At 39.0% G+C, this 27,344-nt stretch overlaps 1 protein-coding gene across 1 annotated transcript in view; it reads left to right on the forward strand.

Annotated features, from left to right (window-relative positions):
- The window catches only part of LOC135088807 (uncharacterized), an 82,270-nt gene extending 59,929 nt beyond the window's left edge, over positions 1-22,341 (forward strand). Inside the window, exons 5-11 of the mRNA XM_063983865.1 lie at positions 6,059-6,128; positions 6,644-6,733; positions 11,118-11,141; positions 17,612-17,757; positions 19,689-19,808; positions 20,373-20,623; positions 20,664-22,341. Of these exons, the coding sequence (XP_063839935.1) occupies positions 6,059-6,128; positions 6,644-6,733; positions 11,118-11,141; positions 17,612-17,757; positions 19,689-19,808; positions 20,373-20,594 (672 nt within the window). The 3' untranslated portion in view covers positions 20,595-20,623; positions 20,664-22,341. The remainder of the gene's footprint in view (positions 1-6,058; positions 6,129-6,643; positions 6,734-11,117; positions 11,142-17,611; positions 17,758-19,688; positions 19,809-20,372; positions 20,624-20,663) is intronic.
- Positions 22,342-27,344: the final 5,003 nt, after the last annotated feature.

Consider the following 27,344-nt stretch of genomic DNA (forward strand, 5'->3'; position numbering starts at 1 on the left):
CACGATCTTGTCCATATCCCAGCATCACCAGAATTCTATCCTCGGTACAGCATCACCTTCGCCTCATCTTACTTTCGCTGCAGCTTTACCTTCAGCCTGTCTTATCCTCATTCCAGCATCCCCCCTCACCTTACTCTCATACCAGCATTCTTTCCAACACATTTGCCAGAACTCAAGTCACCTGAATCCGAAGGTAACTATCCGTTAATATTAAACGAATCTTATTATTCTGTGTTTTCTCATTATTTTACTATTCTGTTTCTTGCAATTTAAGCCAAGTCATTTATTTTCAACTGTCACTCTCCATGTGAAAGTGAAAGTTACTGTTGTTGTTGTTGTTGTTGTTGTTGTTGTTGTTGTTGTTGTTATTATTATTATTATTATTATTATTATTATTATTATTATTATTATTATTATTATTATTATTATTATTATTAATATTATACATGACCGCGCATGATCTATTGACAGTAACTTGACACTGACCCCTATAGTAATTACCTGTTGCCGGCCCCTCGTAACCCGTCTTCCCGCTATTGGCCTGCTCATCACACTGCCCCAGTACTGGTTCTGACTATAATAAACCTGCCTCCAGCCTAGATGACAATATTTGCACAAGTGTTTATCGCAAGGCCAATCTGATAATCACGGCTGCTGCTAACACTCTGCGGATAATGCCTGCCTTCCCCCTCCCTTTCCCTCCCCTCCCGTCATCATTTTTGCCATCATTTTTTGTTTTATCTCACCGATTCATTTTACATAATATTTAACGCTCGACCGACCTGCTCATGGGGGGAGGAAGAGCCAGGGATTTGCATACATCCACGTCCTCCCAGCCTTTGGCGTTCCCCTTACCCCGGTGTCCCTTTCTTTCATAACCCTCTCGCTGTGCCGCACCCTGGACTACCCGCTGGCTGTCTTCGCCCTCGATATGCGCTGCTGGCGACGATCGTGGCGCTTTTTTCCCCCTCGGAAACGCATTCCTACCTGTTGTGTCTCTGCTCGTCATCGCTGGACATCACAACAGAATGGGGTAAGTGTTTTCATCCTCGGCTTCTCTTGTAACCAGATGTTGCCCTCCTCCTCTTCCTCCTCCTTCTCCTTCACGACGTTTAAACAAAAAATTTTTTACTGTCATAATTGTTCATATTATTCGGAAAACTGTTTTAACATAATAATTTTAGTAGTGTCAGTGGCTGTTAGTATCCTCTGTCATTAGCACTGACTATGTAAGAGTTCAGTAAAGATGAATGCGTGATGGCAGTGTTCCTTATTAATCCCTTATACGTATAGTGTCAGTAATTGTCAGTATTGTTGTCAGTTACGCCGGGATGAAATGAGCAAGAGTTGGCATCTCTCCACGTTTTAAAAAGTGATGCGTTCTCTCAAGTTCTCATCTTCACTTTCCCCTCGTGTATCGCGACGCACCCTCACCTGTTAATCTATCCTGGTCGAGACATTTAATCCTCTTGCTTGGAAGGGTGTTTGTGTGTGATGGATAATAACGCTGCGTCGCTCCCATGACTCAATTCTTCACCAGTAGAGGCGAGAACACGCATACAGCTGTAGGACTGCCATGCAAGACATCCAAAGTCACACCGACACCCTGAGCTTTGGATTTCCTGTCCGCTTTTGCCCTCGCCTACGCTCTCACCCTTTCTACTATCATTTCCACATTATAACTATATCCTTTTATATTGCCTCTCCCATCTCGACACCCCTTTCACTCTCCCCTAAACTCCATGTCTCCCCTCTCTCCTCCTCCCCTCTCTCTCCCCTTTCTCTTCCTCATTTCCTGCTCGGTGATCGATATCTCCGCAGTATATGGTGGTTCCTCCCCTCTCCAGTTTTTACATTGTTAGCTTTTTGTATCTGGTCTTAATTAATACATCAGGACGGGGCGTTCTTAGCCGGGGATTAATTTATATGCAAAACTGTCGAGTTATCGGGAGGGAGGGAGGGAAGCGAAGGAGGGAGGGAAGAAGAGTTAATGTGAAGGAATTTACTCCGTGCCAGACTCGCGTGGAGGGTTTTGCTACATTTTGGCTGTAAGGCAGGGGTTGTCTGTGGGAGGGATGCGAAGTTAGGCGGCATGCTGTGTGAGGGTTTAGTCGCGGTGATGTGGTGATGTTTGCTTCTCTGCGGACTGGTGATCTAGGCTGTCCTGGTTGTTAGGCTGTCCTGGTTGTTAAGTTCTGTGAGTGAAGTTGTGATTCTGTCTTTATTTATGAACGAAGGTTATGTTAATCAATGGTCAGGTGGATGTTTCGTGAGCTTTTATAATGCGCAGTTGTGTTTAGATTTTAGTTATTCATGTAGGTAGTTTTGTAATACTATGATATGCAGTGATGTGGGTATGTGAATGCATGATTGCTTCTTCCGCCACCTCTCTTTCTTCTTGTATTTATCTTCTTCTTTTTTTTCTTCTTCATCTTCTTTTTATTCTTGTATTATTTCTTCTTTATTTCCTGTTTTCTTTCTTCTTTCTCTCTTTTCCTTTCTGTTCTCTGTTCCTTTTCTTTCATTTTCTTTTTGCATCTTCCTGCTCCTCCTCTCCTCTCCTCTCCTCTCCTCTCCTCTCCTCTCCTCTCCTCTCCTCTCCTCTCCTCTCCCCTCCCCTCCTGCATGACATCTAACCATAATTTCGTTACGCCACAATTGGTTATTTAAAAAAAATCTCTTAACAATCATCTTAGTCACCATATTCATTATATTATCGCTCATATAGTTTAACCCTTTCAATGCGATATACAACAATTCACAGCACTAAAAGCGATCTGTGGAGTCTTTGTAAGCATGTACAAGAAAGGAGAGCATAAGAAATATTAGATTTTACAATTTCTAGCCAGGAAAGTGTCTGGAGGTGGCTGTAGAACAAGAAAATGTGTCTCAAAATGGTTAGTGATTAAGGAAACATGTGCAAAATAACATTGAAAGGGTTAAAATGATCATTATTCCTCAACATTATGACTGTCGTGGTGTGGTGGCGAAGGTGTGGCCAGGACGTGAAGATGGCTCGAATATTTGCCGATGTCCGACACTCCAGGCATCCAAGTAATGACTGGATGGTGTTGTGGATGCAGCAAGGTTTTCATTGATGGAGAATAATGTCGGCATCCAAACGTGAAATCGATGCTATTAGTAGGCCAGATTAGATGCAATACGCTCGTAGTACACACCTGTTGCGCCCATTACAAGTCACTCTTTGTAAACTGCTCAGAAAATGTGTTGTCTGCGCCTCTGTAATTGCCTGCTGGTGATGTACTGTAATGTAATCGGTATCCTTGGTGTTTAAGACTACAACATGAGCTCTACTCGTATGTTTCTATTTCCTTCATTGTAGCAGTAGATATTTACGAATACGAGAAACAAAGGCATTAACATAAAGAATACTTCCTTGTGTAAAAGAAAATGTATGTTGAAGAATATAGTCCCGTATATCTTACTTACTAAACTATTGCATTGAGTCATTCAGGCATCACGAAACTAACCGACGTGACGTGTGGTGCTTGTGCTTTTATTGTGATAATGAGACTAATGACTATGATAATGCTGGTGATGGTGGTGATGGTGTTGGTAGTAGTAGTAGAAGTAATAGTAGTAGTAGCAGTAGCAGAGAGAGAGAGAGAGAGAGAGAGAGTTAACGAATAAAGAGATGCACAACAGAAAATAGTGACACATAAAACTAATTATTCTCACTGCTGCCTCCTGGAGTGTGACGTGGTGTTATGGTGTGGTGTAGCGCAAGGAAGGGGACAAATGAGTGCCGCTGCTGTGTGGTGACGCTCAGGCAGGACACAGGCGGTGGTGACAGCAGGGTGGCAATGTAGTGACAGAAGAGTAGTTACATTGGTGATCTGAGAGTAATTAGATGAGTGGCAAGGGAGTGCAAGGTGGTGGTGGTGGTGGTGGTGGTGGTGGTGGTGGTAGTAGTAGTGGTAAGTGATACAGTTTTGAGAGAGGAGTAGTGGTGGTGGTGGCGACGGTGGCGAGGGGTGCAGTATATAGTGTGGTGGCAGGGTGGCAGGGCGACATATTGTCCGCGCAGCAGTTTTAATTACTGGAGGTGCCTCGTTAGGCTCGTTGCAGCTGTTAACAGAGTCGTCGGGCGCTCGGGTCGACACAACAGTCCGGGTCGATTGAAGAATTACTTGTCGAGCACAGGTACGATGCTGCAATTGTTGCTAACTGCCGGGTGCATCGTTTGTCCGGGTTGATTGGTCGTTACTCCGCCCGTTTTAATTATGGCAAAGGCGATTTGCAATATAAGCGACCGGAAAGAATGGAAGTGGCAGGGGGAAGCGAGCCTTGCGTTAGGGGCGACATGGCTGACTTTGGGTCGCCGGCGGCCATGGAATGTGTCATCAGTGCCGCACCGCCTGATAGACTAACTCTTCCCCTCTCGCTGTTGATATTAATATGTATGTGGAAATTACCACGCGCTGCCCGAGGCGCGATAATTGCCTTATTTCTCACTCGCACTGTTGCCTTTGCTCCGCTCAGATTGTTTGTTTATTATTTGTTGCGCGTGTGTCGCCGCGTTGGTGTGTGTGCCTGTGTATGTGTGTGCGGGGATGTGTTCGCGCCACGCACCTGTCGGGTTACAAATGGCCACTGTCCGCGCTGCCCCACATAATGCACGCGGTATTTTGATTTAATCTGAATCTACTTATCAGATTAACACCCCAAGTGCGCCCGAAATCCTATATTAAAGTTTGTTTGGGAATAAACCAACGGTGGTCTTGCAAAATCCTTTCCCCCCTTTCCTTCCCTGTCCTCCCCCTTTCCCCCTTCTCTCTCTCCCGCTCTCCCTTCCTCCCTCAACACCCCTTGCCGTTGCTCCCAACCTCTTTATTTACCTCATCCCCTTTACTCAAGTTGATACTAAGTTTGGTGTGATGTTCTTTTGTTTTGAGCGTGACCGGCAGAACACTGGGGGGAGGACTTAACAGATGGCACCAGTTAGAGACAGCGCTTATCAGTCTGTGTTGAACGACTCTTGTTCGTGTTCTGTATTGTAAGGTAACTCTCACCTCTTACATACACACTGGAGAATTGTTCTGGTTGTGTTCTCTTTCACTCACTGCCTTGTATTATAATCCTTATTCATGCATGCCCTACTTGTTATCATTGTTATAACACTCATAATGACTCAAAGTGATCAGTCCTGGGGTGCAGCACGGTGAATCTAGTACCATTCACCCAGTATGTGAGGATGCAACTTGAAACACCTTCACCCACGCTTTTTAAGTGTCCCCACTGTAACGCCTGGGTCTTGGTGGTGTCAGTAGAGGCGTTGTTCTTCATCCAAGAGAGGAGGCTATTGTAATATTTATGCTGGCTTTCTGATCTGTATGTGTGTACAGGTAGAAATAGGTTGATATTGTGATAGTGCCGCAGTACTGGGACTTACATTATTTTGTTGAGTGTGGTTTGCTGTATGGTGAGGAAGAAAGGACTTGTTAGGGCGATTTTTTTTTTTTTTAAGATATATGAAAAACTACTGCACATTGCATAATAATTGAATACTTACTCCACAGAATGTTTGTCTTTTTACATATGTGAAGAAACTACAGTGCAGTGTTTCTTGTGATATAAAACCTCGCCTCGTGTTTCTTAGAAATTTCAGAGATTGGTCTTAAGTGGTTTCATTTTTTCATTGACCGGTCCCCTAAGAGCAACCCAGCTGTGAAGTCGTGGGTCTGTCATGGATTGGGAATTTCTAGTCGGTTTCAAAATTAACTTTAACCTGTGAACACATTCCAAAGCCCAAATAAGATAAAAAGATAATATGCATGATTACTAATCTTACTCACGTTCCTCCTTTCACCTCTCACAAACTAACCCACATACATTTTGATCCCATTCATCCATCCCGATCTCTCCATCCACTCCGTCCAAACCCAGTCCCATAATGTTGATTCCCCTTCTATCCATCCCGTTCACCCAAAACTATCTCCATATTTTCGATCCCCTATCCACCTGCCCCTACATTTTGATCCCTCCCTCCACCGGCCCAAGCAAGCGTGTTGTAACCTTCATGTCCCTCCACCCGCAGGGCTACACGCCGCTGCACATCGCCGCCATGTACAACCGCACCGAGGTGTTTGACCTGCTCGTGCACTACGGTGAGTTTACCACACACACACACACACACACACACACACACACACGGCAAGTACTGCAGCATGATAGTCAGTCCCTTAAATTATTTTGTTAGTCGTTCTCTCTCTCTCTCTCTCTCTCTCTCTCTCTCTCTCTCTCTCTCTCTCTCTCTCTCTCTCTCTCTCTCTCTCTCTCTCTCTCTCTCTCTCTCTCTCTCTCTCTCTCTCTCTCTCTCTCTCTCTCTTCCATTCCAGTTCGGGGCAGCTAATTTTTATAGTAATGTGTCGTCACTTGTTAAACATTATTGCCTCGTCATAAGAAGCTTTATTGTTCACAGTGACCAATATTCAGTATATGGTGCTACCACCCATCACATTTCGTTGACGATTCATTATTTTTATACCAATATGGCAGCTGACACACAAGATTACCATACATAACCATTCAGTATTCCCCCATAACCCACTCGCAGGTAAGTTAGAGTAATAGAGATGGAGAATTGAAATATTTAAACTCAAAAAAGAAATCTGGTTTACAGGTGCTGATCTCAACATGAGGGACTACTCGGGGAAGAAACCTCGCACCTATAACACCATCGCTTCCACAGTCTCGCAGGACACGCAGAGAAGTAAGTATGACAAGGCAGACCACGCTGGATTGTTACGCGGTACGCATTCACTCGGGTTCGACTCCCACCCGAGCAGACGATCACCGAGCGAGGACTACCACAGGGGCGGCACGTGGCACGTCAGCCTGGAGTCTCGCCTCGACCGGGCTAAGCGAGTCGGTTCAAAGAGGTTCCAACGCATCAAAAAGTCACTAACCATGAACGCCTACGACAAACCTTTGACTTCCCCCGTACGCCGCCACCGCCCGCTCTCAGACCTTTTCCCTGAGGAGGATGGAAAATGATTTCACATTCACGTTAGTTTCTCTCTCTCTCTCTCTCTCTCTCTCTCTCTCTCTCTCTCTCTCTCTCTCTCTCTCTCTCTCTCTCTCTCTCTCTCTCTCTCTCTCTCTCTCTCTCTCTCTCTCTCTCTCTCTCTCTCTCTCTCCACACACACACACACACACACACCTGCCGTCTCCCATCACACGTATATAATCCTTGTAGTTATAGAGTTCAACAGCCCTTCAAAAAAAATCTACTTAGTATAATTATAATGTCAATGGTTGTGATTAAAATGATAATTAGTTTGCTGGTATTCATATTAATTAGGCAGATAGCTCGTTGTCTTCATTGGTGAGCCGCGGTGCCTCCCCAAAACATGATGTGTAGGTCTAGCAGACTTCCCTGTATAACATCATGCAGGATTGTTAGACCCGCCCTTTCCATTTAGTATAGGGTCAGTGGGTATTTTTATAGGATATGTGCCAAAATATTTATGGTTGTTAGTACGCAAAGATGTGATATTTGTAATATATATATATATATATATATATATATATATATATATATATATATATATATATATATATATATATATATATATATATATATATATATATATATATATATATATATATAATACGTTTCCATGGGTTATAAATAAGTTGGGTTTTATTACAATCTAAGTGTTCCTGTGGTTTGTAAACTGTATGAACCTGTAGCTTGCAGTGAATGTGCGTATATAAAAGGATGGTGCTTTGGAAGTCAGTAGTAATTAGAATTCTTGATTTTAACAGTACGTAGTTTTATATATAACCAATGAAGTGGATAAACTCTGATACAAAGGTTCATGTGCTGTAATAGTGTCGTTCCTTGATACTGAAGGTGGTGCTGGCGCAGGGAGCTAATGACAAACCCACCCGCTGAGTGCCTTGGTTTATGACTCCAAGTTTATAGTATGTCTAAACAGATGACGAGCCGATAGTAACTATTTCAATAGTGACTGATGTGGTGTATACAGACTTGGAGTATATAACATATACACAGTGTGATAATGGTGCGGCCCGTCCTCGTCTGCCTAACATGAAGGCAGGAAATGTTAGAACTGTTGTTGTCCATCATTATATAAGATTACACATTGTTCTTTCACTTATTCGTCATAATTATCAGGTGAACTGATTGATAGACAACATGGAATAGTTCCATACAACTCAAAATATTGTGGATAGTGGACAGCGTAACAGCTGTTGTGTTTGACTTTACTACTGCCACTCTTTATAAATGTGTGGCTGTGTGCCTGTTGATGCTAAAACCCGGTTAGGTTTATCCATCCATACACCAGCAAGTCTAACACGCCCTATAGCTCATTATACGAGTACATTCCTAAGCCGTGCAAAAAAGTACTTATAATTCCTCTATATTTAATCACCCATGTAGTGAGTGTAATGGTGTGTGCAAATTAAAAGCTACCACTTTTGTGCCTTGCGAAGCGTCCATAACATGCTGGTGGTGATACATGCAAGACAATGCAGCATCGCCTTTCCCCCTTCCCCCCCACACACATCAAAAAAAAAAAAAAAATCAGGAAAGCGCGAGGTGACAGGCGGCCTCAGGTTCACAAAGAGGTCACGAGTCGCAGCATGATTACACCGTTAGGATTTTAGTAAACTGCTTTCTTAGCCATAACGTAGTTTAGGCCGTATTGCGGAACTACCTTACTCATCTGTGATTCACTGATTGACTCTTTCGAGCAGCCGGGGTTTATCCTTCTCCGTTTGTTGTTTTATTTATTTATTTTTTTTTTTTTTTCGTTTATTGTATTAATGTCTGAATTATTGATTCCCGCTAGTAGCTGTTTTTTTTTTTTTTTTCTTTTTTCATATACTCTTGTATTCATTCATTACATATGTACTGAACATTCAATAAGATCGCTATCTCTTGTTTGTTATATTAGGATTCGAGTATGAAAGACTTCTGCCGAGAGACCGGACAACTAAGTGTCATGTTAATATTTGTTGTTTGTCGATCATCATAAGAAACAAAACCAGCGATAAATGTTATAGTAAGTCCATGATTTAGTCCATAAGTAACAACACGTGAAGTAAATATGCCTGCAAATCAGCTGCCCTTTTTCATCATCCCGGTGTTACTCCACTGCTTCCCACTGGCGTGCGAGGGAAAGGGTGGAGCAGACGTGGGTGTGTCGCGTTGAATACCGCAACTCCCCACCCCACACACCGACTCTCTGCGAGGTATGATGCCGGAGGGACAGTCATCGTTAAATTGTGTTCAGTAACGTTTCCACACAAACAGAACATTGGCATCTAGCTCATGCGTGGCGGTGCTGTAGTCACCCGGACTCCCTCGCTGCCGGGAAGCGCACCACACCAAGACTTAATTAGATTACGATATTGCTAGTGTTATTTTAGTGAAACATCCTGCGACTTATATCAGATGTCTCCTCGAAATCTTCTTTCTTACGTGATTTTGTGTCTGGTTTGAAAATAAAGATCGTATTATTCACAACTTACTGGATCTTTACCCTAACGGCGTCTTAGAAAATTATAAACACAAATCGAACACTAAATACACAGAATGCGTTACACCCCCAATATTTTCACGCCTATACCAGATGGCAGCACCTACAAGGTTCGCATTATCTAATCCGGCAAAGATAACAATCTGATAAGAACACCGTTTCCCGCCACGCCCCACCCCATCATGCTTATATTGTCCGTTCGCGCCCTGCTCCACCTGGCCTCAGCTCGTCTCGTCGCACCCGACCACTCAGTAGCGAATACTTTTGTCATTCTTCCACAGTACATCGATCTAGCGTTCTGTGTCGCGTGTTATATATCTGTCAAAACCGGAGATGTCGTCCGTATTATATTCCTGATCACTTTGTGTTCGTCGTTAGGTCAAGTGGCGTCGTTAGGTCAAGTGGCAACTGGGAGGCAGTGCAATTAAAAAAAAAAAAATATATATATATATATATATATATATATATATATATATATATATATATATATATATATATATATATATATATATATATATATATATATATATATATATATATATATATATATATACACACACACACACACACACACACACACACACACACACACACACACACACACACACACACACACACACACACACACACACACACACACATACACGCAAGCAAGCAAGAACAAAGAAAGTATGATTAAAGGAGGCTCAGAAATGTTAAATGTTAAACTGACGAATAGGACACACACACACACACACACACACACACACACACACACACACACACACACACACACACACACACACACACACACACACAGTTATTTTTTTTTTCTGAGCCAGTCTTCTGTTCCACTCACGCTACGCCCAACACCCACTCACTGCCGCCAAAGTAACGCAAGGAAGCGAGTACTACAACACCTCCACCAGACATACTCGACCTGGGGATCAAATTTACAGCAGAATATTGAATTACGGCGCCTTGTATACCTTCGTTAGAGGACTGGGGCATGAATAGATAATGAGAGGCGAAGGAAGGATAATGAGTGAACATGGAAAGGGCCTTAATACTTTCATGGAGGCGCGGCCCTTCTGTCGCAGTACTCTGAAGGACAGGCGTTGTGTTTCCTCGACGCGGTTGACCAGGTCGTGCTTTTCCGTGCCCTTGGGAGCGTCGTGTGGCTGTCCTTCACTATTTAAGAGGAGAGAAATTTGAGTGAGGACGTGTGGAGTGGTAATTGTGGTGTGAATCTTTACTTTCGGTGTAATGTTATTCTTTGTGGATGCTAATCTGATCAGTAGTGCAGATTTGTTAATTTGAGGGATGTGTTTAATATAATGTGCATTGAGTGAAACAAAACATGTACTATGAAAAATGCAAGGACTGAAGAACAAGAATAGATAGTAAGGAATGTTGAATACATATTGATTTAGGGCTTGGAAAGCTAAAAAAAAAAAAAACATAATCATGTTCTTAGTTCAAATTTCCATATCCATCAATGTAGGATATCAAAAACCTGTTTCCGTTTTTTTTTTTTTTTTTTTTTTTTTTTTTTTTTTCTCTCGTAAGATGGCTTGCTAATTTTTCTTATTTTATCTCTTACAGGAATCGTACAGCGAAGGAACTCTGGTGAGTAAATAACAGCCTTGTATTTGTATTGTGGTGAGGAGCACGATGCCTCAGAGATAGATGGCTGTGTGGCGGGGCGTTCATGTGTACCATTCATTCTTTGAGTCCACCAACCCACAGCCTGACCATCAAAGCACAAAATTATCACGAATTTTGTGGACTTTTTTTAGTCAATGAAAAGACGATGAATGTGTTCTCAGAGAAAAAAAATACATACACTTCAGGCGAATGAATACTTACTTCATTACATTTTTTTCTCTCTCTCTTTCTCATTATTGATTATGAAAACTACGTAGGTATGTATTCTTGTGAAAAGATATACTTTAAAGATGATGATAAATAATGTCCGTTGAAGTATGAGACGTCGTCAGGGGTGATGATGAAGATTTATTAATTACTCAACAAGTGTGGATGCGCAGCTGTACAACACATATTAGTAGACCTCTTGAGACCAGTACGTCTCAGCGGCCTGCCACACCCGTCCATCATTATCAGGGTAGCCAGAAAAGGAAAAAAAAATATCTTATACATGAAGCCATTAGAAACTTTCCTGGTCGGCTAATTATCTAGTGAATATTGAGGAGGTGGTGGTGGCAGGGAGTAGAGTGGCGATGGCCCGACACGACACAAACACTGCTGGGATTGTCGACTTCCGCTCGCCGCCCCTTGCTCCCTCTCCCTCCCTGGCGACGACTGGGTACCTCACAAAGCCAGTTGGGGCAAGTAGCAGAGGATGAACGAGAACCGTCATGTCTAAATTAGCTTCTTTTTTATATATCTTAGAAGTGCCATCCAAGCATGTAATTTACCACTTTTTAGCGTGCATAGTAACAATATGCAGTACGTAGCATAGCAAGTGGGTTTTCTTTCTTTTTTTATTCATTATAGTTTTTGTGTACCCCGTCATATATATCACTTGCTCACTTGCTGATTCCCGCGTCCAGACTTATTGTAACGCCTCACACACGTGTTGCAGCACCACCAGGTAATGTTCAGCGCCACCATGACACCACGAACACCTGAGGTAGTCGTGACTCGCAGTGCGATTTATTCGTGTACATAGTTTGAGTGTAATCCCACGTAGGTGAACTTAAGGGACTTCACGCGGCTACCCTGGGCGTTATGTGTATACCTGCTTAAGAGCACCCCGTAGTAGACGGCGGTGAGTGAGTTAGATGGCTTGAAAGCTAAATTTAACGTGTAGTTCCCCTTCCTCTATGTATAGCTGGTGAATTTAGTTGTTCGTATATCGGAAAAATAGGTCATACAAGTGTCGAGTCTATAATACATGGAATCGTCTTGTTTTCTGCTCGGATCAATGGAAAATTAAATTCGTTTATCATCCATCATTAAAGTAAATGTCTTGGATATACAGTATTTATTTTCATATTCACGCGTTATACATAAAAATTTAGAAAGCAAGAAAAAAAAAAAAACAGAAAAGGGATGGTGCTTTCGTGTGATCTTTGATTAACACCCTAGTGAAAAGTTGTCTAGAGTATCTGAATAGACTGCTTAATTAAGCAGTCTGTTATTCCCGTTAAATAATTACGGTGCTAGGGAAAGGCGCCAGCAAAAGGGGAACGCTTTAAGGGCCACTAATTGACTACTGTACCTTTAATGGCGTGCCGCTACTTAAAACTGCCAGAATTCACTTTTTTTTCACTTTTATTCACTTTTTTTATTAACTTTCATTTACTTTGGCGATTTTCCTTCAGTTCCTCCCATCTGCATCTTGTAAGTGTATCGATATAATGTGTCGTTTGTTTCACCTCTCAAGGTTGTGGCCCGGATCCGTGTTTGCGCAGACGATACACAGAGATCGCAGGTTACTCCCTCTGTTGACAGTTAATTAAGACCTCTTTGCTTTCCCGGATTTTTTCGTGTCACCTGTCCCAAAGTTTTTAAGTAAAGACACGTGAAGGAGCGGAGGAGGTGAGGGGAAGGGCGAGATTACATTTCCTCCTCCGTCGCCGTCTTCTTTATTCCTGTCTCACCTTCATCGCGGCATTTGTTCTGCGTTTTGTTTACTAGATCGAATCAAGGTTTCATCGTACCTCGCGACTCACGAAATATCTACCTGCTGTGTGGAAATGAGTACGACTTTCTGAGTGCAACATTACAATGAAAGACGACGCTTCGAGGATTTTTTTTTTTTTTATACTAGCTGTGAGGAATGTATTGTTTCACGAAAATTATTTTTTGTACCCATTTACATTACTCTCGCTTTCAAATCTTAAAGAGCTCTTTCTCGGAGCTCATCCAGTAAGTTAGCTGACAGATGTTCATGCCAGGGGAGACAACCAGCTTCACGGAACGCCTTTTGGGATATCGCCTTAATGAAGTCACCCCTCATTCCTCTCCGTGGAGCTAAAACTGGTGGAATAACGTCCAAAAATTACTCAATTTTTTTCCTGTTGTGTTGCTGTTGACAGATTACACAGCTCAAGGGATTGTGCAATACCGAGGTTGTAAGTTTTCCCGGTGGGCGAGCGAGACGAAGCGTGCATTGTGGAGAGATCCAGGCAGCCTCAGGTGGACCATAGTATAACTTTTATTGATCATCTGGTGGTACGAAACTTCTCCTTGCCACCAAAATTACCCTCTCTCTCTCTCTCTCTCTCTCTCTCTCTCTCTCTCTCTCTCTCTCTCTCTCTCTCTCTCTCTCTCTCTCTCTATACATACATGTATAGGAGAAACTTAGCCACACTGCTTTATCTACGCGCGCCACGCCCAGGGCTCATCAAAGTAGGGCGTGCAGGGAAGGGCGGGGCGCTGCGGCCACACAAGTGACGTGTTTTACAAAGTGGATCATGACCTGGCCACCTGCGTAGGTCTTCGCACCTTACTTTCACACGTTACCCTCTTTGCTTAACCCACACGATAATAATCGTTTGTTTACATGCTAGAATACTGATCAACATAACTAATGAGTGGGTTTATACAGAGATCAGCAATCGTTTATCTTGTGCCCTATTTTATAAAATTATGAACTATGCAGCAACTGTAGGTGCAATATTTTAGTTGGAGTGTCTGTAAAGGCCTTGCCCAGTGGGACCTGCCTCTATCATTTTCCGCAGAATTTCCTTTCATTCTCATTCCTTGAACATTTTTTGACTTGTAGTTTATTGTACCCTTCTTGATCGCCCTCCAGAACGGTTGCCTTCGTTACATAACACGCAAAATGAAATGTCTGTTGCTTGTGTATTACAATAGTGAGATAAATCAAACTTGTTACTTACTCTCTAAAATTAAAAGTCTTTTTCCTCCCATTTACGATATTCACGTCAGAGACTTTCGAACCACTACAAAGACGACTGAAGCCATGTAACATTCTGTATGCGTCTGGCTTTTCTTTTGCCCATCACCTCACAAAATTTACACGTTTGGGGGTCTTACACGTGTGGGGTGCTTTCCATTCCACTGTATTCTTTTCGACTGTCACTGTATAAAAAGAAAGAAAGACGAAGAAGAGAATTTGAGTGTTGTCCTGCTCTAGATGAAGGATTTTTTTTTTTTTTTTCTTGTTCCTTCTTTTTCTTAGTGTGAGTGGACTTTGGTGAGACTGCAGCGTCCACTGTGAGGTGCGAACCATATTACTGATAACCACTTCAGTGGCCTTTGTGTTATATTAGAGCTGCTTTCCACGTGCACCACATGGTCGTATTATAGCATGTGTTTTATAGGAACTGGAGTATTAATAATTGTTAAATATTGATGTGTTTATTACGAGGGTGCAAGCTCTTGCCTTTTCCTTTCAGAGAACAAGTGAAGTAAGTGTTTCCTGGTATGTCTTATGTGTACGCTAACTCTTTATGATGTTCTTAGTGCAGTGCCAAAAATTATAGATAGGGTAGTATTGTTTTTCGATTCACGTGTAGAGACCGCCATGAAAGTATAGAGTCCTCCCCACCCCCTCCCCGGCCAGAACGTGCACAGCAGGAGGCTGTGGATAACATCGAGGACATGGACGACACCTCGAGTCTCATCTCGTGGCTCACCTCAGTCATCACCTCCGACAGGCACTAATGAGCACTCACACGCACCGCCATTTTCTCCCTTCACATTACATAACTTTTTGTTACCGCATGTACGTACATAATGTTAAAATTTTATCCACATTGGTCACTATAAAAGGTTAAAGGACATTTAATCCAAATTGGTTCTTCTAAAAGATTTATGAAAAGTAAATGAAATAAAAAAAACTTGGTCAATTATATAATCCACAAAGTTATCTGGTGTGAGGATTTGCTAGCTATACTACTTTATTCGCCTAACGAGCCTCCAGGACAGTCGCTAATCAGTCTTGTGAGGCGGCCGTAGAGCACTTAGAGCAATGCGGTACATACATACATACATACATAAAAAAATAAATAAAACATAATTCATGCAACATTTTAATAATGTAGTAGCGCGGACTAATTGCTAGTTGCTGTGTCTTGTTAGCGCTGTAGTTTGCCTTGCCTGTTGCTTCGGTTACTCTGCCACTTGTACTTCTAACTCGCTCCCGGGGTAGTCCAACACAGGCCCCTAATCCTTCTCCACTACACCATTCAGATTGCTTTAGGTAGCATTTCACAAAATCACCTAGCAATTGTAACGCCACAGACCTTCAATCTTAATAATAACCCTGACTGCCTTCCTTCTCGCGGTCTCAATGCCTAACACTCGTCTCACTAATACTAACCTAACTGTGTGTCCCTTCGCATCTTGTCTTCTGGCTTCCTCACCGACACCACCACTACGCACGGGCCTCCAGATCAGCTACACCAGAAACGACATCGCCGCCACCACCAGCGTAAATCAAGTCGAGGTCACAACAAAAGCAGTTCGCCCCGTCGCCACAGCTTCGGCGAGGCTGTGGCGGCGATGCTCTTCCGACAGGTAGCGCCAGCATGCCCGTGTGTCGCTCCTACCTTCACACAGTCCATTATTATTTTTTTATGCGTTTTTTTTTTTTCCCCTCTCTCTGTGTGTGTTTGCTAAAGTGTTTTGTGTGGAATGTAAGACTTGATTTCTTTGCACGTTTTATTTTACTTCATTTCTGTATATATGTGTTCGTCCTTTATTTGAACAATTTACGATCTTTTCATGAAAAAAAAAGAAAAAATCCAGTTGGAATGGCGCTATTTTATATATTATGGACTACAAATTGGGATGTAGTCCATAATATAACAGTATGTGTGGTATCGGTCCTTTATTTTCTTACTGGTATCGGTGACATTCTAACTGACACTTTAGTTATGTATCCTACTTGGTCGGTATCTTTTTTTTTATCTCATAACTTTATATATCCAAGGCAAATAAAATTACGTGTTTTTATTCAACTGGACAGTTAAGGTTCAGTCAGATTGTGTGTGTGTGTGTGTGTGTGTGTGTGTTATATATATATATATATATATATATATATATATATATATATATATATATATATATATATATATATATATATATATATATATATATATATATACGAGTATATATATATATGGGTTGAATACTAATTGTCCAGTTGAATTTTTAAAAAGTATTGGTAATATATCTGATAAAAAGTCAGAAATATTCATGTTACTGTGAAACAAGTCGATTTTTTGTTATAGGTGTCTGGAGAGAACACGGATGGCACAGCCAAGCAGTAGCATAACACATGCTATACATGATCACATGCTGTATTTTTACGTTGTTGTTGTTTTTTTTTTATCTGTGTAGTAGTTATTTATTATTTCAGTGTGTGTGTGTGTGTGTGTGTGTGTGTGTGTGTGTGTGTGTGTGTGTGTGTGTGTGTGTGTGTGTATATATATATATATATATATATATATATATATATATATATATATATATATATATATATATATATATATATATATATATATATATATATATATATATATATATATATATATATATATATATATATATATATATATATATATATATATATGATTTTATTTACTTTTTTTTTTTTTAGAGAGAGAGAGAGAGAGAGAGAGAGAGATCCAAGCATTTCATCAGTTCCTTATGTTTCTTATAACTGTAATGATCTTATATGTTGTTTTCATTCTTACAAGGTTCTCATCCACATTGAAAAACTGTTATCCTCATTATTACTGATCGACGAATAATTAGATTCAGTGTACCGTTGCAATGACAATAAGCAGGTGTATGTAACAGAGTATTCTGGTGTGCCAATAAGATATGTAATGCAGTAACTACACTTGTGTGTGTGTGTGTGTGTGTCTTTCATTTTGTCTCATAGGCTGGTGGGATGTGCACCATGAGAATGGTTTCATCTCAAATGATAATGTAAATGGCTTTATTCATTGTTTTACAAATACGTTGTGTCACATCCATATGTCATACTTATTTTATTAATTCATTATTTTTTGCCATTTTGTAGTAAAATGTGCAACATTATTGCATGTTTAACTTGCTAGTTCTTTCCTTGATGAACACGGTCATTTATCCAATAGTGAAAGATGCAGCCGCATTCCTACGCATTGGTTCCCTGAATGTGAAGGTGCGCAAGACCACGGAGGCCTTCAACAGTCTGCTTTCCCGTGACGTGGAAGCAAAACTACATCGGGCATGGGGCTCCAGTGACTCCCTCCCAGATGCTGTAAGGTTTCAGAGAAAGTTTACATAATTGTATGAAAAATTTACACAGAACCATTGATGTGTACATTGATACATCATAATTGTTTTTCATTCAAGAAAGGATATTATTTACTGAATAAGGAAAAAATAAACCTCTTTCTTAAATAGAAAGATGGTTATATATATGTAGGATGCATTTCTCTTCCTTTCTGATCAATATATGTATATGAATCTATCTACCTACATGGTCTTTTCAAAAAGTACCCACTCTTATGCTGAAGGATTAAAAATTACATTTTTTTTCTCTCTTTTTAATGGTGTCTCCATGACTCTACATACTTAACTCATCATTCCTCCCATTGCTTGAAGCATTTCAGGAAGTGTTGTTCCAGAATAACTACCAGGAGCACCATTGTTTTCTACAAGGTCTTTTTAACTCAAATCAGGATCCTTTCATCAGCATCTTTAGCTTAAGGAACAGCCAGAAGTCATGTGAAGCCATGCCTGGAGAGTAGAGAGTCTGATTTGTACAGCTAGAGGCATCAAGTGCTTGACTAAGAAATCCTGGTTCAGATGCATCAATTGGACAAATCCAAGACCTTCAAGAATTGGACAGTTGTCAGCTGCATCATATCAATCCACCATCCCATTCTTTGCACCTGATCCATGATATCTTGGTCAAACATTGAATTTCTCAGGTTTGCTAAACTCTACCCACTCTCTAGACATGGCTCCTTTTCCTTTATGACCATCCCCTAAGTTAAGAGATATCTTTCAAAGAGTCCCAGTTTTAGAGCCAAGAAGACAGCATGCAGAATGCAACATTACTTCTGATAGTCATTCTGGAATAGGACTTCCAGAAATGTTCCCAGCAATGGAATGGCTGATATTCATAGATTTATGATTCACAAGGAACACACTTTGAAGGAGGTTAAGAATTAGATTTCAGAGTGCTTTTTTATTTTTTTTTTTTTTCAATGCCTATCTCCCTACTTACTTTCCCTTTACTTGTATTGAGTTACCACATACTATATATATATATATATATATATATATATATATATATATATATATATATATATATATATATATATATATATATATATATATATATATATATATATATGTATATATATATACATACATACATACATACATACACACACACACACACACACACACACACAGAAGGGGTACACAATAACAAACATGATTAGTTCCAATGTAGCATTCGTTGTGGGAAATGTGCATTATGGCGACTGAAGAACCTATGAGAAAAAGTTAATTGGTTCCAGGGAACCAGAAAACAATATAAGAAATTCCACAATTAAAAAAAAAAAAAAACATCAAAATAAGCACATTTGCACTACTGCATTTGAAATTACGTAACAAATATATACAGTATCCTCCTGAGTTTCACGCCTAGTCCTAAATTCTTACCATTTTGAGTTTCATGCATTATCATCCTGAATTTTGAACTGCATGGACAAGTATAGGTCATATTTACCTACTGTTGAAGTCACACATTTACAGATGTACAGTAAAACTCCATAAGCCGGAGCCATATCTCTCTCTCTCTCTCTCTCTCTCTCTCTCTCTCTCTCTCTCTCTCTCTCTCTCTCTCTCTCTCTCTCTCTCTCTCTCTCTCTCTCTCTCTCTCTCTCTCTCTCTCTCTCTCTCTCTCTCTCTCTCTCTCTCTCTCTCTCTCTCTCTCTCTCTCTCTCTCTCTCTCTCTCTCTCTCTCTCTCTCTCTCTCTCTCTCTCTCTCTCATGCAAAGTAAGAACAATCCTAAGAATTGCTAAATAAAATGAGACTGATTGAGAATGAAAATGGAATTATGGATACGAGAATGAGAAAGAATGAGAAAGGAGGTAGTGAAAATTAAATAAAATGAATGAGGTGGAGAGAGAGAGAGAGCAGGGTATCACTCCCTAGTGCCTTATCTCTGACAGATATTGGAGAGGGGAGGTGATAGGGAGGGAGGTTTGAGACAAGATGAAAGAAGAAAGGAAAGGAAAAAAAAGGGAGGAAGGGAGAGGCAGCAGATGGGTGAACAGCAGGTTGCACAGGTGGTGAGTTAGTCTCACAAGTTTTAGTTTGTTATTCCAATTGACTTTTCATTAAAATTTCAGTGCTTGTACAAATAGCAAGTTCATCTTACCAGTATTGGTTCGTTATTCTGATTAGATATTTATTAAAATTTCACTGCTCACACAAGTGGTGAGTTCATTACGCCGGTTTTGGTTCATTATTCTGATTAAATGTTTATTAAAATTTCAGTGCGTTATTGCAGCTGTACGTTGTAACAACTGTGTGTGTTGTCATGTACCCTATTGTGTGTGTGTGTGTGTGTGTGTGTGTGTGTGTGTGTGTGTGTGTGTGTGTGTGTGTGTGTGTATATATATATATATATATATATTGGTATATATGGCCTACTGTGTCCTTTAAAAACAATAGGTTTTTGAATTCTGCTGTGTTGTGCAATATGTATGAGATATATAGATTTCTGCTGTTCCTGAGGAGAGCTTGTGTTGCTGTGATTATTTTAAGGTCTTGCTTTTACACATCTAGAATTTGTCATTAAAAAATTCAGACATTTACAATAACTGTAACAAATACCAGAATTAATATTTCAGGAAAAAGAAACAAAAGCAATGCCACCTCCAAAGTTTGGGCCAATTAAGAAGAGAAAACTCAAGAAAGACCGTGATGCTCCAGCAGCTCGTCCAGTTTCTGCCTACTCTGTGCTCACTCCTTCAGAGGACATTTCAGCTTCCATGCAGGCTCCTTCAGGAACTCATGTTAATGCTGATTCTGATTCAGACTCAGCTTATGGTTTTGGCTCAGAGTGGCACTGATTTCCTAGAACTTATGACTCAGGAAGCAGGTTTCATGTTGCATCTTTCAACAAAACATTCAGGAAGCAGGTTTCATGTTGCATCTTTCAACAAAACATGACAATGGGTAATGCATATGTTTAGGAGTGACAGTGATATCATATAGTAATACATTCTTATCTAAGCTTCTTAGTAGGCTGCTCAGCTCAATATCATGTAGTTATGATAAGAACTAATCAAAACAATAGATATTTAGGTCCTTTATGATCTGGTTTGTCCAGTCAGACACAGGCATGGGATGCCTTAGTTTATCAAGTATTATATGTAAAGAGAAAACGGCATGTTTGTTCATTCCATGTATATATCATTTTTACAAATATTAGAGAATATATTTTATGATAAAAAATGTTTTGTTAAAAGAACTAGATTGCAATATACCTAGGTAATGATGTAGATAATATCTCATGTAAATAGTAAGACTGCAAATTATTACTGAATTTCCAGCTTTTCAAAACATTGTACCACCTAACCAAAAACCCACAAAGTAAATATATGTATGATAGTCTGTCAGAATACCAATTATGTTGAAAGTGATGGATGCATCCTGTACTTGGAGCAGATCAGTAATTGACAATAACCTACACTGGGTTTTATGAGTACATAGATTTTTTATCTCTCTCCATCTATATAAATAAGGCAAAGATGAAATACAGTGCATATACTAAAATTCTGTATCATTCAATCAAGCCAAATATAAACTGGGCAGCAATCTTAGCAATCTGACAAATTCTTTTATTGAGTTTATAAATAATGGAATCCTTTGAAATTAATATGACTGAGCTCAAAGAAGAGAAAAATTCTGCCATATTATTACCATAATGCTAGTTTATCAGACTCATATTTTTAAGACCTACTCCTAAATTTTAACAAATACACAGCCCAGCACATTAACAGAATTGTCTGCCTAAAGTACAGTGGTGTTTCTTATGGGCCTTTGTCAGAGTAATTATATAGATGCTCACTGTGTCAACATTCATCTATTTTTTCATTAGTTATGTTTTATTTTGCTCACATTGTTAATAATTACCCATATTAATAACTTCAGTGAACCTAACTTACATCCAAACTAGCTAGATCCACAAGATTAAGCCTGAGTCAAGCAGTAGGGCAGTAGGTACTCATTATTTCTGTAACAGGAATTTTTAATTAACCAAGACCTAAGGTAACTTCAAAGGTGTTTATTAATTGTGATCAGCAGTGTAACCTATCAAGTATCTTAATGTATAAAATGTTTTTTTAGAATCAATTTAATACTCACATTTTGTGGAAATAAAAAAGAAAAAAACATTTGAGTCATTTGAGTCATTTGAGTTTGTGCACATCAATAGAGGATTTGTTAGCATAAAGTAGAAATAAATAGTAATGTTCTGCTTTATTTGGTTTGAAGTTGATATTAGTCAGTTCCCAATGTTAAAAGTGCATCCACACTATGCCTCATGCCACACTACATGATGTGGCATTAAGGGAAGGTTGGGGGGGCGAATAAACATCCACACTATATTAGGGGGCACTGCCCAGCCCGCTGCCATGTTAGCCAGTAGCATCTGAACTGCAGAAGCGAGTTTTGTATTGCATATTGGCACACACACACACACACACACACACACACACACACATTAGCCAACGTATAATTTTTTAATATTCTTATATAGTCAAAAAGGAAGAGGAAGGAGAGGGTGGGAATAAGAGGAGGAAAAGAAAAAAATTACAAAAAGTGTGTGTGTGTGTGTGTGTGTGTGTGTGTGTGTATATATATATATATATATATATATATATATATATATATATATATATATATATATATATATATATATATATATATATATATATATATATATATATATATATATATATATATATATATATATATATATATGCAGAGAGAGAGAGAGAGAGAGAGAGAGAGAGAGAGAGAGAGAGAGAGAGAGAGAGAGAGAGAGAGAGAGAGAGAGCAGTGCCTTCCATCCTTGTCAGAATCCAACTGACACGCACCATGTTGCGTGTCACCATGCGTGAAATGCCCACAGCCTGAGTCAGTCGTGACGCATGGCATGCTCACTCCATATATGATAAAACTCTCACTGCCACATGGTGTGTTGTGCATCATGAGGTATGGTGCGGATGTGGCTGAAGAAATTTGAAAAAGCTGAACACCTTGACAACAAACTGATCTAGAATATATTTCAAGATCAATGTGACAACATGATGACCATAGTGATTTGCTAAACATGTGTTAAATGAAAACCATAATATGTAAATGAAATGTAATTTATTTCAAAAAAGAAATCTGTACTGACACCTGCTCTTACAAAGGTGAGACTTAATCACTGGTCAATGGAAAAAAAAGCCTTAGATTATGCATCTTCTTATTAGAAATTATAGTCTGTTTACAGAAAGCTAAACAAGGAAAGCTTTGTAAACCTATAAGAATGTAAACTTGTAAGCTGAGCACTGATTGACTACTGCCACACCTACATGAGTGATTGTTTTTACTATGTATTACACTGATGTAACAAATAGGGCATTTTATTATGGTTTCTGATAAAGGCAATAATAAGACAGAACTATTACTAAAGAAATAAAGAATTGATAAAGGAAATACAACAGTGAATACAAGGTTGACAGTGAGGGTTGAGCAGCACTGTAGCACCACAGATTCCTTGATGGTACATTCCACCTCCTCACAACTTTGTAGCATTGTTACTCCTTAAATGGCTACTGTTATTATAAAATTTAACTAAATATAAACTGAGAAAGCAGTGAGTACTGATGTGGTTTCTGTGTGGCACCGGTGCTGCCAGACTTATGTACTTAACAGCAATGTTGGTCTTGCAGTCAGTCATTGACATAATATCTTCTTTATCAGTTCTTTATTTCTCAAGATAGGTTTTGAATTTTAAGATAATTATTTGCTTTAAGCATTTATGAAATATAATGCTCGAATTGCAACATCAGTGTAAATTTTCTTTCTATCTATGTACCAGGCTAGCATTTCCTACATGAGGTGGGTCAGACAAAGTACCACACACACACACATGCATGTCATTCTAATCTTGGTAAAAAAAAAAAATAAATAAATAAATCAGATTCGTAATTGTATGGCAGTAGCCAATCCATGCTCAACTTTACAAACTTGGGTAGGCTTGCACAGCCTGCTCAGCTCAGCTTGCAGTGAACAGGCTATAGTTTTCTGCATCAAGCCCAGGAAGAGCTGTCACACTTACTAATACATGACATTCTTTAGACTTGCATATTCTTACTAGATTTTTTCTATTACAAAAGTCAGAATTAACAAACAAATATATATTTTCACTTGAAATCACCATTTATTTCAGTTACTGAGAGTATATTGAATCCATATTCTATGTAGGAAATTTGTAGTGGCATGTACATAGAGTAACACAGTTACTAGAACAGTATATTCAGCATTCACATCATGTCAGTCAAACTATGAATATCACCATAACCTAAGTGCAGTTTAGTTGATTTTGATTGTTTTGCCATTATATCTTAAAACTAAGAATTTTAAGGTATAGTAGTTCAGAAAGACCTCATGTATCTCAACCTGTGCAGAGATGCAGCCAGAGGGTGTGTAGCTTGATGAGCCAACATTGGCAAATATGGCTGATATGTACATGTGTGAAGCCTTTGGAGAAGGCAGTTCTTAAAATCTGTGTATGTATACCAGGGATGGAGTGAATACAGGAGTTGTGTATTTCAATATCAAAATACTTCAGATTCCTATAAATACAAATACTCTGAAATATGGTTAATTCAAATACAAATTTTTCATGAATATTCCTGAATACATCCATGAATACTTTTCATTCTTGAAACAAAAAAAAAAAAAACTATCAAAGTTATGAAGTGGTAAAATGATTTCATGAAAGGTAAACTATGATTGGTGTTAACAATGAAGAAAGATGAGGGTCACACAGTAATACCAGTGAGGCCATTACATCTGATACAAAAATTTAATAAATCAAACTAAACATTTCACCATCAAGAGATTTCAAAGTTACCATGAGATGCTATATCAAACTATATTTTTGAAAGGCAATAAGAAATATGTGGGGTTTCCTAGATTACACAGGGGTAGTAGTAAGTAGATGTATGCATGTAGTACCTATTGATCCTGTTGTAAGTTTGAGGTTCTTGTCCCTGATGCAGAAATGTTTTCTTCTCTTAATATTTACCAGCTGTATTGAAGGTGCCATTTCTCTCATTTGAGACCATGAAATGTTTGTACACTACTGACTGTGACATGGATAACATTTTAAAGCTGGCATTATAAAACTTGGAAGAAATACATACTTATTATCCATGCACAGGTCAGTCATAATCAACTTTCTATCCAAATTATTATTTTGCCTATCTCCTTAATGACATAATTATGCAATTTGTAATACACACAGAAGTTATCTTCCCAGGCAACTTGATCATGGGTATAAGTTACTGTTTGAAGCTGAGATCACATATTGACACTCTGAATCCTGACTTTCCTGACTTTACACTTTCATAAAATGATTAATTCACAAGTTAAAAGATTATATTGTGTCTGACAGACTTCTAGTTATCAGTAGCATTATTAAGCCTTTCATCCTATCAATTGTTATCATTATGAACATTTTGGAGGGACAGATAATTATTTAATACTGTATTGCTATAATAATTATAGTAGTAAAGTATCTCAAATAATTATTATCTCTAATAAAGTGCATTTCACTTCCTTAAAAAAATATTAGTCATGTCACTGATATTTTACAATGCTTCAGGTACACACATCCAAGTACATTATTCACAGCTATAGGAACTGTAACTGTTATAATCACAACTGAATATCACATTGTTTACACCATCCAACTTGGTGTTTACACTGACAGTGAATTCACTCCATCATTCATGAGACACCACAGCACTGTAGATGTAATATCTAGTGGGCAACAGAACTTTAGAAATGAAACAGCAGAGAAGTCCTGCAACAACTTAAACAACCAAGTTGTCATTTACAGGAAAATGGTAACCAAGTCTGACTCAAGATGCCACAGTGCTACACCTTGTGAATGTTTAAAGTACAATGGCATTCAGGAATCAAGATTTGTAAGGAGTGATTACTACATTATTTTTTATCATAAATTTTGGATTATTCAGTAAATTATTCATATACAAAGGAGTATTGTTTGATTTCCAATAGTAATTACTTGAATATGAATACAAATACACCTAAATACTGTATTCATACTCGTATGTATTTGCACACCAAATACAAATACTCCATCCTTGATATATGTACTGTATATATGAAGGCTCACCCCCAGCTCAAATTATGAATTTACTGTGTAACAGTTTGAATTAGGTAATAAGGATGATTTATTCATAGAAAATTCATGTACATGTATGCTTGCTCTCTCTCTCTCTCTCTCTCTCTCTCTCTCTCTCTCTCTCTCTCTCTCTCTCTCTCTCTCTCTCTCTCTCTCTCTCTCTCTCTCTCTCTCTCTCTCTCTCTCTCTCTCTCTCTCTCTCTCTCTCTCTCTCTCTCTCTCTCTCTCTCTCTAGGTTAATTAATACCTTAATGCCAGTGTCTGATGTGTACACCAACATCCTCAATTTATACAGATGTTGCCACTGTATATTGCACTACAAAGTTCATATTAGTTTAATTGCACTGTAAGCACTTATTATCTCAAAAAAATTATACATATACATAGCATTTCTTTTCCTGCTTGCGAGTTTCATCTTGTTCCTATAAGTTTTTTTTTTGGTTAGAGGAGCAGTGCTTTGTCATAGCTAGTGAGTAGAACATGGTCTCAGCTACATAGCTTGGGGACTCTTTGATCACTTATGAGAAACCAAGAAAGAGTAACATTCATGGTCAGTTGTAAGTACAAAGCTCCCTTAGAAAGACTTCCAATCCTTCTCTTTATACAGGGAACAAAGATATATATTCTAAAATTCTGTATTAGATGGAAAACTAGGAAATCTACTTAAAATAACTTTTGTATTGTTCGGCATTCTCCTCTGATGAGTGATAAGCAAGCCTTTTTTGCCGTGTGACACGATGTATGCTCTCTGTATATTTCTTTGAAGAGAGGTATCAACACTGAGGATCATAAATGCCTGATAAGTGGCAGATCCCACAGTCGGAGCAGAGCTAAATCAGTCACAGGAAGCAACTCATTCATGTGAAATTCAAATGTGGAAATTTATTTTCTTATAGATTGGTACAATATATTAACTGTAAAAAATATCACATTTATAAGTCTTGTGTTTTGACCAAGATTTTTATACTTTTTAGTAAGACAGTTTGTAGCTGGAACTTTATATAGGTTGAGGATCTTTTGTCCAGAATTCTAGAATTCAAAAACCTCCAAAATCTCTAAGTTTTCAAGAGATTATATTATCTATTATTTATTTATATTTTGATACCAGTACAGCACAAAAGTACAATAATGATTTTACCACAAAATACTATCAGAATAATGATTTTCTCTCTCTCTCTCTCTCTCTCTCTCTCTCTCTCTCTCTCTCTCTCTCTCTCTCTCTCTCTCTCTCTCTCTCTCTCTCTCTCTCTCTCTCTCTCTCTCTCTCTCTCTCTCTCTCTCTCTCTCTCTGTTTTCTAGTTTAGTTTTTTTTTTTTTTTACAACAGAATCCATGTATGAGTGAGGGTGTCTTCACATATTCAGAGATCTGCAAAAATCCAACATGTGAAC

The sequence above is a fragment of the Scylla paramamosain genome, chromosome 3 (genome assembly GCF_035594125.1).
Source record: "Scylla paramamosain isolate STU-SP2022 chromosome 3, ASM3559412v1, whole genome shotgun sequence".
Taxonomy (NCBI): domain Eukaryota; kingdom Metazoa; phylum Arthropoda; class Malacostraca; order Decapoda; family Portunidae; genus Scylla; species Scylla paramamosain.